A 13,438-nucleotide genomic window follows, 5' to 3' on the forward strand; every position below is an offset into this window, starting at 1 on the left:
AAAGGTATCAGTAAAAACATCAAAGAATCAGATTTTATTATTGACTAGACTAGGTGCCCGGTGTTGTCTAGGTGTTTGGAGGTGTGTGTTGAGCAAAAAAAAAAAAAAAAATTGTAGCAGGCTCGAACCCCTACTGCAAAGTAGGAAAAGAATGTGAAAAACAAGTGACATCTTTGCTGTTGCGTCCATCACAAAACTGGAAATGGCGAGCGTCAAAATTAAGGCTAGTCAATCGAAAAGAGCGGATGACTTTCGAAAATATCTGAAAAAAAAGCGACCCCTCCTTGTAGAAAAGTGCTCTGTTGAGGGTGAACGAGTTAATAATTTTGGCCAATTTTTCGATATTTGTCATCCGAAAGTTATAGGCTTAAAATGATACCGGTTTCGTCACGTTCTGATGCGTCTTTTAAAAGTTTAAGGCAGACATACAAACATACATACATACATACGTACATTTAAACAGACAGGTGAGATTTATATTATAGAGTAGCAGGGGTATCCGGCGTTGCCCGGGTGTGGTAAGGTGTGGGAGATAAATTAAAACAAAATGGAAAATAAAGAACATAATAACCCTGCTTAAATATTATAACTTTTTTTTAAATCGGAAAAACAAAAACAAAACAAACAAACAAATAAACAAATAAACAAAAAACAGCGAACGTGATGCAAAATAAAGAACAAGCGAACGAAAAAGAAATGGCATAAATAAACCTGTTTAAATGTTAAAACATCTTTAAAAAAATTGGAAAACAAAAACAAAAAAAAATCGAACATGATGGAAAAAAAATGAACGTAAAAATGGCAGAAATAACCTCTGTTTCAGTATTAAAACTTTAAAAATCGAAAAAATAAAAGTTATCTGATATCTTGGCTCGAACGTGCAATCTTAAAATAAGAACGCTGCCACTATAACGACTGGTCTATGATCGTGTGAGCGAAGTTAGGTAGTTTGTTTTTTTTTAAATTTAAACTAATTCACAAAAAAGAATGTTTTTTGCACATGTGTGTTTGGCTAAATTGTCATGAAGGAACCAGTTTTTACTACCTCTCCATGTAGAAAAGTGCCCAGTTGAGGGTGAAGGAGTTAATGTTTTTTGCCAATTTTTCAATCTTTATCGTCCAAAGGGTCGAGCTTCAAAACGATAATGATCCCATACAAATTCCTCGCCTCTGTGGAAAGTTTTAGGCAGACCTACAAATATACATGATGATTGCTACGTCTTGTCAGACGAGTGCAACTCCCTCAGACACTGAAAGTTCATGAGCCGAAAATGACTTATTTAGTCCTGGAGGCGAATTCACATGCGCAAGCAGACATGACACTGAAGACGGTCATTGGTATACATACATATATATACACGCATGCACACATAAATATGTACATATACATACATATCACACACATATATACATACATACATACATACACAATACGCACACATACAAATACATATGCATACATACACACGTGCAAACATACACAAGATGGTCATTGGCATGCATACATATAAATATATACATGCATACATACATATGCAATATGATGATTGCAACGTCTTGTCAGACGATTGCCACTCCCTCAGACACTTAAAGTCCATGAGCCCAAAAATGACTTTTTTTTTTAGTCCTATTGTTGAATTCACACGCTCAAGCAGGCATGATACTGAAGATGGTCACTGAGATCAATTATTACATGCTTCCAGTATTTCAACTTTTCCATCGCCACAGGACCACTTTTATAGACAAATGCCTGAGGGAGTATCTATACACAGATGATGTTACAGAGTCTTAGCTTTGTACGACAGCTAAGTCTCTCTCTCGGTTCAAAATGTTGAGAGCCAGCAACAAACAAAAGCAAGATAGCCAGCAACAAGTTAAATTGCAGACCAGCTTAATGCGGGTACTGGTCTTCCGCTTTATGGTTTTTTAAATAAGATATTTGCTTCTCCTAGAAAGGTTGCCTTCACCACGGCTTACAAGAGTCCTCTCCACCCCAACACACACATACACACAAACACACATGGCGCTAGTTGGCCGTTGATCCCCAAAAAGGGTTCATTCGCCCTTTGGAAGGTCTTGTTTTTAATCCTTCAGGGAGACTAGCTACCCTTCTCACCAAACAAGTCTGGTGGGGGTACCAGTTTAGTCGCTGGTGACCCGACCATGAAGCAGGTAGTACTGGGTTACATGGTACCAGTAGCATATGACATGACATAACTTGACATAATATATATACATACATATATACACATACATACATACATATCTATAAACATATGCACATATATAGCTATATACATACACAATGCATAATACACGTACATACATATACATACCCACATGCATACATACACATATACATACATATACATCCACATATACACACACATATACAAATACATACACACATATACTTACACATACACATACATATATGTACACATATGCACATATACACATACACTTACCTACATATACATACACATACATATATATGCATTCATACACATACACACATACATGCACATATACACATACACATATACATGCACATATACACATACATATACATACATGCATACATACACATACACATATATGTGCATACATACACATAAACACATATACGCATATATACACATATATGCATACAAAATATATAAATGTATATACATACACACACAAACATATATACACACATACACATATGCATACATATACACATAGATATAAATACATATACAAACACACATGTACATATATAAATATGATGATTGCAACGTCTTGTCAGATGAGTGCCACTCCCTCACACATTTAAAATCCATGAGCCCAATTGTCTGAGGGAGTATCTATACAAATATGATGTTACAGAGTCTTAGCTTTGTACAACAGCTAAGTCTCTCTCACGGTTCCAAATGTTGAGATCCAGCAACAAGCAAGAGCAAGGTAGCTAGCAATAAATTAAACTGCAGACCAGCTTAATGCGAGTACTGGTCTTCCGCTTTATGGTTTTTTAAATAAGAGATTTGCTTCTCCTAGAAAGGTTGCCTTCACCACGGCTTACGGGAGCCCTCTCCACCCCAATACACATATACACACACACAAATATACATGGTGCTAGTTAGCCGTTGACCCAGAAAAAGAGTTCATTCGCCCTTTGGAAGGTCTTGTTTTTAATCCTTCAGGGAGACTAGCCGCCCTCCTCACCAAACAAGTCTGGTGGGGAAACCAGTTTAGTCGCCGGTGACCCGACCATGAGGCAGGTAGTACTGGGTTACATGGTACCAGTAGCATATGACATGACCTGACATATATATAAATATACATACACATATACATACATATATACATAGATGCATATAATGATGGCAGATCAATTATTACATGCATCCAGCATTTCAGGCCTACACACGTCACAGCTTTTTTTATTGCCACAGGACTATTTTTTTTTATAGACAAATGCCTGAGGGAGTATCTATACAAAGATGATGTTACCGAGTTTTAGCTTTGTATGACAGCTAAATCTCTCTCTCCATTCAAAATGTTGAGATCCAGCAATAAGCAAGAGCAAGATAGCCAGCAACAAGTCAAACTGCAGACCAGCTTAATGCGGGTACTGGTCTCCCGCTTTGCGTTTTTTTTTTAATCAGAGATTTGCTTCTCCTCGAGGGGTTGCCTTCACCACGGTTTACTGGAGTCCTCTCCACCCCACACACACATAGAAATAAACACATGCATACATACAGATGTATGCCAACATACTTATGCATGTGTACACACATGCAAACATACACACGTAGAAGCACACATATACGCATATATATGTGTACACATAATAAACATGAAGGAACATTCCAAAAGTCTTAAATACTCAATGATCAGGACGACGATGATGGTGATGGGCACGATTAAATGAGTTTGACAAAAAAATAATAAAATAGTACGGATTTTCATCTTGTTCTTATTTTTACATAAAAAGTTTGTCTATAAGACTAACACTTCTGCAGTAGATAATGATAATGTGGACAATTTCACACATTATTTCACAAATAAAATCGACGTCCGAATCAAACGAAAACACAATCCAACTGTTATGTATTAAAAACGCTTACAATTTTTTTTTTTTTAAAATAAAAAGTTTGGTTGAGACTCACACTTCTGCAGTTAAAAATGATGATGATGTGGTCAATTTTTCACAAATAAAATCGACGTCTGATTTTTATTTATTTGTGAAATAATGTGTGAAATTGTCCACATCATTATTTTCTACTGCAGAAGTGTGAGTCTCAACCAAACTTTTTATTTAAAAAACAAAAAAAAACTGTAAGCGTCTTTAATACATGACAGTTGGATTGTGTCTACGTTTGATTCGGACAAATATACATACATACATACATACATACATTTAAACAGTTTTTTCCCCTTTATATTATAGATGTGTAGTTTGTTTGGAAAAAGTCCCATATTTTCTCTCATTTTCATTCTGCTTCAGTGTTTTCATAAATCAAGAGGTCCCCTTCTGGGCATAACCTTTGATGTCAGCATGAAATACATAGATATCAGAGTGTTCAATTGAAGATTCTCCTCTACAATATACAGCATCTAGCCACAATAAAGATCTATGATACAGCAAAACAGTCTGTTATATATATATATATATATATATATATATATATATATATATATATATATATATATATATAGGTGGCGGGTAGTATGACAACACTACTGTCAAAGGAAAAATAAGGTGCATCCTTCCCTCCACTGGTCTGTGAGAGACCTTTGGGCAACGTCAAGAACCTACTTCAGCCCCCCCCCTCTCCCTGATCAAAGTAACATGAGATCATGGAAAACGGGTGACTGATGTAATACGGAAGCAATCAGGAATAATTCTGTTTATAATTTCGTATCTCGTTGTGCTGAGCAGAAGATTTCTTTGGATTCAATAGTCAGAACAATCGTCCAGTATGATGAGCAACAATGAATTCATGAATGCCTTGAGGGAGAGGAACAGATGGAGAGTTATAGCCGTCAATGCCTGTACCGGCAAGACATCACTTGAATGAATGAATGAATGAATGAATATATATATATATATATATATATATATATATATATATAATATTTTATTTTCATTTTATTTCAGCAACTTCTCAGTAATCAAGGGCCCTCTTTCTGGGGCTAACATTTGATTCCTTTATGAGATACATAGATACCCGAGTGTTCACTAAACACTAATTTTCCATCCCCAACTACTCATGTTATTGTGGATATTTGGTCAGGGTAAAGTATCCTCGTCAGGCTGTCCTGACAAGCTTTTTCACTAAGAGACCTAAGACACTCCAGCATGGTTAGTAGATAATTCCATCTTCTCTTGTCATGACTTCAAACTCTCCAGTAGATATTTCAAAAAAAATATACATGTATATGTGTGCTCATTCAAAATATATATCTATATGTGTGCTCTTTCAAAATATATATTTATATGTGTGTTCATTCAAAATATGTGTATGTGTCATTCTTTTGTTTTTTACTTACATTTCTGTTTCTAACCCAGTTTATTTATTTATTTTTATTTCAGACACGATGGCAGTCTCACTCCTCTAAATGGATCTTATCTTTCTTCATGATACCCTGACTTAACCGGAATATGATGTTGTTAGCACTAATTAGCATTCTTCCCGTGTGTTTGTGTGTCGATTTGGTATACTATGTACAGGAGAGGAAGAGTCCGAGAACATATGTCGGAGACATTGCTGCAGACACCCATTCAATGGATAATTTGCAACTAAAGGATCACAAAATGATTACATTCAGTCATCTGAAACAGGGGACAAGTGGTACGTCACAATTTTTCCGGGTTTCCAAGGAAACAGGAAAAATCTACACAACTCAGACCATTGATGCCGAATCCTTATGCTCCCGTAATGTAGAATGTTTTGAAATGATGGATGTTGCCGTTCGGAAAGGTACTTCATTTATTAAACTGCTTGAGATTAAGATCATTATCCAAGACGTGAACGACCACCAACCAGAGTTTCTCCAGAAACAGGTCCATATAGAATTCGAGGAAGATGTAGTTAAAGGTACCAAAGTTCTGATACCGAATGCCATAGATAAAGATGTTGGTATGCTTAATTCAAAAATTACTTATCAACTGAAAAAAATCATTAAGGAACCGTTCTCACTTTTTGTCTCCAAGAGTGTGGATGGAACGTCACAGTTAGCCATAAATCTGGAAGAAAGACTAGACAGAGAGACGAAAGATAGTTACAAAATTCAAGTAATTGCGAAAGATGGTGGATCACCTTCAAAACAGAGCATTTTAGACGTCCACATCTTAGTGACTGACGTCAATGATAATTTCCCTGTTTTTTCACAGAATGTTTATAACGTCTCTATTTACAGTGACTATGATCCAAAGGAACCTGTTGTTATTTTAACAGCAACGGATTTGGATTTAGGGAAAAATGGTGAAATTGTTTACCAGCTTAGTACAAAAACCAAGCAACTGGCACAAACACACTTTAAGATCAATGAAAAAACTGGGCAAATTTTCCTCCAAAAGAAGTTTGAATCTGGGCAAAAATCGACTTATACATTGTACGTGAAAGCCACAGATAAGGGAGATCTTCCGCTAAGCTCTTTGGCTATTGTCGTGGTTAATGTCATCAACCAACAGAATAACATTCCAAAAATAGAAGTGAATTATGTATTTTCATCAAGTGAAGATGTAACGTCAATTTCTGAGGACATTGAGGTGAGCAGTTTTATTGCCTATGTGAAAGTAACTGACCATGATGTCGGACAGAATGGAGAAATCCACTGTGACCTACACCACGACAAGTTCCAACTTCAGAGACTGGGTCCAAAGAAATACAAGGTGACAGTAAAGAACCAACTAGACCGAGAAACGGAAGATCATCATGACATTATCATCAACTGTCAGGACAAAGGGTCACCTCCACTTCACAGTGAGAAGAAATTCTCTGTTCAGGTGACTGATGTGAATGACGTCCAGCCACAGTTTCCGAAAGAGACATTTAAATTCTTAATGTATGAAAATCAGGAATCCAAGCATCATGTAGGTTCCATCAATGCAACAGATCCGGATTTAGGGCCCGGGGGTAAGCTGACTTATTCTTTGATAACTCACAGCAAACATTTTTTACCTTTCAAAATCACAGATTATGGCTTCATATCCACGACGACATCATTGGATCATGAGTTACAGAAGGTCTATAAATTCCAGGTGATCGTACAGGACAATGGCATACCACCACTGAACAACACTGTGAATATCATTGTTGAAGTCAGAGACAAAAACGATAATGCACCTTATTTCATATTCCCAAGTATTAACCCTTTTACAATGGACATTGTTTATTACCCTCACCACACGAACAATGTAACCGTTTTGAAGGCATCCGATATTGACAGTCGAGAGAATGCCTTTCTCAGATATGATATCACTGCAGGTAACGAAAAACAACTTTTCACTATCAACCACTACACGGGTCTTTTGTCGTTCACCCGCGTTTTAAACCAACAGGATTCTGGGACATATGAGCTTGAGTTTCTGGTCAAAGATAGTGGCAGCCCTGTCCAGTCGGCAAAGACCGTCATATTTCTCACCTTGACTGTAAGTAACAAAACTTCTGAAATGCTAAACGCTGTGCATATAAAAACCGAGGATAAGATCCATCTCAACCTTGTGGTCATTATCACTTTGGCATCTGTGACGCTTTCCGTAATCATTACTGCTTCTCTCTCGATATGCATTCTCCGATGCTGCCACCGGCGGAGAAGCACTCCTCACATTGGTGGTGGGAACCCCACAGAGAGATGCGTGAGTGAACAGAGGCACCTTATGTGCCCGTCATATCAAGGGAACACTTGGATTGATGTGATGTCTTCAAAAGGCTCTGATCCAGACGGTGATAGAAATTTTCACCTTGAGGATTCCAGGAGAGGCTCACCCCAAGGACATGAATTTGACAATAGGCAAAGGGGCACGATGTCGGCACTAAAACCGCATTCATCAAATGAAATGCCGCAGCAGGTAAGGGCTGCCAGGTAGAGTATTTTAAAAGCTCCTTTTTTATATTCATGAGAATAATAAAACCTAGTGGAACCTGTGGAAATTCCACAGTGATTTCTTCATTAATTTGTATAATTAACTTTTAATAATGATATTCCTTTTGAAGTAATGTTTCCCAGGGTCGATACTATTAAGAAAAAGTTTAGGCTTACTTAGATATAGGAATTCAAAGTCAAAGTATACCATCACTCTCGACCTGAAGCCAGATCCACAGCGTCCCTCCAGCTTCTTTCCGTTCCAATCAAATCTCTCTTGGTTATCTACTTTAAGTTTATTTTTCGTATTCCTCCTCCTCCTCCTCTTTTCCCATCAGTGATCCATTGGAGCACTTGGTAGAGAATTTTCTCTGAGGCCAATCTTAGAATATGTACAAGCCAACTTAGACGTCGTTTGCAGATTACTGACGATACCACCTGCTGGTTAGTGCATTTTGACATTTTGGTTGTTAATTTGATCGCCTGATTCGATCCATAGAATCATTCTAAAACATTCAGATTCAAATACATTTAATTTCTTCTCTGATTTTGAGATGCGAAGTTTCACTTCCATATAGCAGTGTGGTCAAGATGTTGCTGTCATAAAATCTTAATTTAGAAATGCTGGAGTCATGGAAGCAATTAAAAAGAACAACATATAACTCCATTATTTTCTCTGGAATTTGATTTAGTACTTCCAGCAATTTTTAGCAAGTACATCAAAATGAACTGCATCATCCCTTTTCAACCCATGTAAGATGAATGAAGACTCCAAAACATGTCCAATCACTTTGACGTCTATTTTCTCAATGGCAGGAAATCTGTAACTTTTTTTTTGTCATATATTTTCTTATATGACTTTATATTTTGCTGCAAAGTCTTAATTCTAAACATTAATTTTTTTTTTTTTTTTTTTTTACAAAGGCATCACCACATTATCAAGGCCCAGAGGCCACTCAAGGATAAGGGTTAAAGAGTGTACAGTAGAAATTGGTCAATATAGTAATCATTAGTAATGAAAATTTGGTAAATTTAATAACTTATATGGAACGGCTCATCAAGAACTTATTTACTTTAGACTTGAACACAACCATATTGTAGTCAGCCGGAAAGCAGGAAAATGGAAGACAATTCCACAGGCGTGCAGTTCTAAGAAAGAAGCTTTGTTCATGGAATCTACGTTTAGGTTTAGGCACAGATAAAGAGTGGGGGGAATTATTGATAGTGTTTACAGCTAGACGAGTATTTCTTGTGAAAGTTTGGCGAGGGGGGACCATAGATTGAAGCTCAGTTGAACACTTTCCATGAAAATAACGATACATCAGAGACAAACTCGCAACATCTCTTCTGTGAGATAGAGGTTGCAAGGAGGAGAAAAGGACATCTCCTACGAGGCTACGAAGTCTATTTTGAACTCTATCAAGGCAGGACAAGTCCTTTCTAGCAGCTCCTGCCCAGATGTGGCAACAGTATTCCATCCTTGGACGTACCTGGCTCTTATATAGGTAGAGAATAGCATCAGCAGTGAGATATCTACTGGATCGATAGAAAGATCCCACCATTTTTCCAGCGGCCTTGGCAACAGATTTGATATACGTTTTTAATGGAAGTTTTCACCTACTTTAACTATATGTGAAAATTACTGTTTTTAATGTCATTTTCACGCACCTGCAGCCAAATATTGTTACGGGAGTTTACAACATCTTAATTTATATCAAAGAGTGAACTTTTTTTGTTTTTTCAAATTTTGCAGAGCTGATTAAATGTTGCTGATTCCTTACTTCTTCTGCAACTTATAATACATACTACCTTCTTTGTTTGTGGAACTTTCTAAGAAAACGCAGTGTATTACAAATAAGTGCGCCTTAGGTGACATACAATAATCAATCTATCTCCCCTCTAAAGGGCTGGGTTGATGGTCGGCAGGCAAAACAGATACTACATATTGATCATAATTTTGTGTTATTGCATACATATAACTTGGATAAATACACATTGAATACTATTAAAAACGAATTATTAATCAAATTTGTTACTTAAAAAGAAAGTAAAGGAAAAGTAAAGTAGATTTTTGGACATTTATCACTCGATCACAACAACACCAGGTAAATGCAAGTAGTATATATATTTATTTAGTACAATGTTATTTATTTATATATTTGTTCAAATATTTGACTACATATGTGCAGACATGCTTAAGCTATAGCTATATTTTGGTAAAGCATCATCAGGGCAGATTATCAATATGAAAATAAAAACTACTATATTTTGCTTCCAGTCTGATAACATTTAACCAAAATATGGTTTTTACTGAAATATGTTTGCACATATATAATCAAAATGTTAGTACTAAAAATATATTAAATATATAGCTCTATTTATTATTGAGGACTGCTATATAAACACAATAAAGTATCGCAGGACTAAATTCTATGAATAAAAAAACTTACCATGATTATTATATATATGCTTGAATACATAAAAATATATACTTATATATATATATATATATATATATATATATATATATATATATAGTTATACATATGTAAGTATATACACACATAAAATATAATTATATATATACATAGTTATACATATGTATGTAAGCATATATGCACACATAAAATATATATATATATATATATATATATATATATATATATATATATACACACACACACACATTTTTGTCTTTTCTAAGTATTGGTGCTTTTGTTAATATTTTGCTGAAAAGTAAAAGAAATCAAAATTACCAAAATATCGAGAAAAAAAAAAGAATGGAATTATTCAATAATCATTTTAGAATATATTTCATTGGAATTATTTCATCGAAAAATTCTCAAAAGAGAAAAAAGTTCACCTATTGTTGCAGCAGACATTTTCATTGGAACAATGAACATTGGAAATCTATAAAGAAATTATACGCACTTGTGTGAAAGTGTGTGTGTTTGGTTATGTGAATATCTTTGTGAGTATATTTGCATGCTTAAATATCTATTATAATTGATGCTGATACTACTAGCAACAACAACAATAATAATAGCCATAGCACTAAAACGCAAATAAAACCGAATGAAAAGTGTTAGGTATGAAGACAAACCGTACAAGAGCTAAAGTAATCATTTAATAAGATGTTAAAAAAAAGAAAAGGGTACTCCTGCAGTATTTTACCCACCTATTTCACGATCTTTGCCGAGCGTTGACGAACGCCTTCGGCGTTAACGCCGAAGAAAGCCGAGAATTCGAACTTACGGTGCAAGAACGCTAAAAGTCTGTGACTAGCAACAAGGAAAAGATATTACAAGCACACAACAAAATGGATAAAATTAATAAACAAAATTTGGATAAAATAAATCACAAACACTTACCGTAAGTTTTTTTAAAGTAAAATACATTTATTTTGTTGAAAAATTTTTTTTTTTTTTTTGGTTTCATTTTGTTTTACGATAGATTTTTTTTTTGGGGGGGGGTAAGCAACAGTAATAAACAGTTCAAAATTTTTTTATTTTTTAATTTTTTTTTTTTCAAAACGTTATTAAACACAAACAACGAGTTTTTATTTATTTTTTTTTTTCTTCAGTAATGTTTGAAGGGGGGGGTGAACAATCAATGTTTATCTTTAGTTCCGACTGGAAGATTTTCTACTGACTGTAGAGGCAAAGTAGGGAGCAAAGGGTTTTCAGAGGATGTGGAAAGAAGCTCCTTCCCAACCGGGTAGCCTTCCGCGATTTGGTTTATTATGGAGACAAAAGGGTTGTGTCCAAATTTTTGTCTCCACATAAATTCGCTTAAGTATGTTTCCAACAGCTCCCGGTTGGTACCGCATTCGCATTCTCGCTTGTTTCTCTGTTTGGCTTCTTTCCACATCCGCTCGACGTGATTTGTGGTCGCCTTCGTAATTGGATCCACGAAATGGAGACTATGATTAACAGTTAGATGTGAAAACCCTTCGCTCCCTACTCTGTTATAGGCTCTCCAACAGTCGGACACGACCGTTGTCCCCGGCAAGATATACTTTTTAATTATTGGAAGGAGGGTTTCAGCGTTTCTATTAGGTACCGTTACCAAGAAACCCTCCTTCTCAGCGGGGTCATAGCCGCCGAAAACCCAGATCGGTTCGACGAGTCTGCCGACGTTATGTTTGCGTCGGTTGAAGACAGACTCGTCTATCTCCACTCTGTGGCCTGGGCCTCCGATCTGCCTAGGATGTCTGCGTAAATAATCTAGGCAGACGTCCCGTAGGAAGTTCTTCCAGTCGGTTATAGTGTGAGATGATGATATCCCACATTCCCGGCGGACGTTATTCTCTGTTGCCATCTCAAAAGCCCACAGATATATCAATTTTATGATAACTTTTATAGTCAGCTTGGAGGCCATGAAAAAAGCCCCGTGTCGCAGCGAAATCCAGCTACGACAACGCGAATTCCTACACCTCCACGCAAAGCCGTCTTTTACTTGTTCCCTCTTTTTTAATTGGCAATGTGTCTGGCATTTTGGGCAGGCGACCGATGTAGGAAGTAAGCTTCTTTCCTGGCAAAACTCGACGACGGCTTCAGTGGAGTTTAAGGTTGTTTCCAGCAGTCCTAGGTTCATTTTTGTTTTCCAATTAAATTGAGTAGCTGAAATGAATCAATAAATTAACTGAAATGAAACGCTAATTTCAATGAAAATTATCCGTCTGCTACGCGTTCGTTTGAAGCGCCCTGATTGGCTGATAGAGTATCGTACCGCTCGCCATGTTCCGGCGTTTTCCGACGGATGTCGATCAACGCTCGGCAAAGATCGTGAAATAGGTGGGTAAAATACTGCAGGAGTACCAAGAAAAGAAATAGAGAATAGAATTTGAGTCGTCGTTTCTAATGCAGTGGCACCAAACATTGTCCATTGATAATCTGAAATGCTGGGAAACTGGAGTAACATATACAGATATCAACAGAGAATACCTGCTTACATAGTACCGTATTCATTTTGGGCAGGCTTTTCTCTTCCCTGCAACCTCTCTCCCACAGAAGAGACGTTGCGAGCCTATCCTTGTTTTATCGTTATTTCCATGGCAGGTGTTCGTCTGAACTCCAATCTCTGGTCCCCCCTCGCTAATCTTTCACGAAAAACACCCGTCTAGCTGAATCCACTGTCAAAAATTGTCCCCACTCTTTATGTGTGCCTTAATCAAAACGTAGATTCCATGAAGAAAGCTTCTTTCTTAGAAGTGCACGCCTGTGGAACTCTCTTCCGTTTGCCTGTTTCCCACCTGACCACGACTTGGATGTCTTCAAGTCCAACATAAACAAGTTCCTGATGAACGGCCCCCTTAAGTAAGACACTTTATCAGATCTTCATTACTAGTGATTACTACGAT

The 13,438-nt window shown here is 36.6% G+C and overlaps 2 protein-coding genes across 3 annotated transcripts in view; one reads left to right on the forward strand and one right to left on the reverse strand.

Annotated features, from left to right (window-relative positions):
• Nucleotides 1-13,438, forward strand: part of LOC145242046 (protocadherin beta-2-like) — a 186,107-nt gene that overhangs the window by 147,114 nt on the left and 25,555 nt on the right. Inside the window, exon 2 of one of the 2 annotated variants that reach the window (XM_080104937.1) lies at nucleotides 5,582-8,062. In XM_080104937.1, the coding sequence (XP_079961063.1) occupies nucleotides 5,651-8,062 (2,412 nt within the window). In that variant the 5' untranslated portion in view covers nucleotides 5,582-5,650. Of the gene's footprint in view, nucleotides 1-5,581; nucleotides 8,077-13,438 lie in introns of both variants that reach the window. The other variant, XM_080104938.1, reaches the window with a different exon arrangement.
• On the reverse strand, nucleotides 11,212-12,889 carry LOC145243000 (uncharacterized). The gene has a single exon (XM_080106125.1). The coding sequence runs from the start codon at nucleotides 12,670-12,672 to the stop codon at nucleotides 11,686-11,688; it is 987 nt and encodes a 328-aa protein (XP_079962251.1). The 5' UTR covers nucleotides 12,673-12,889; the 3' UTR covers nucleotides 11,212-11,685.

This window comes from Euprymna scolopes, chromosome 21, assembly GCF_053919585.1.
Source record: "Euprymna scolopes isolate OS-2025 chromosome 21, ASM5391958v1, whole genome shotgun sequence".
Lineage (NCBI taxonomy): Eukaryota > Metazoa > Mollusca > Cephalopoda > Sepiida > Sepiolidae > Euprymna > Euprymna scolopes.

Excerpts from the sequence above, each read along its gene's own strand:
- LOC145243000 (XM_080106125.1), bottom strand. The coding sequence starts at position 12,672 with ATGAACCTAGGACTGCTGGAAACAACCTTAAACTCCACTGAAGCCGTC.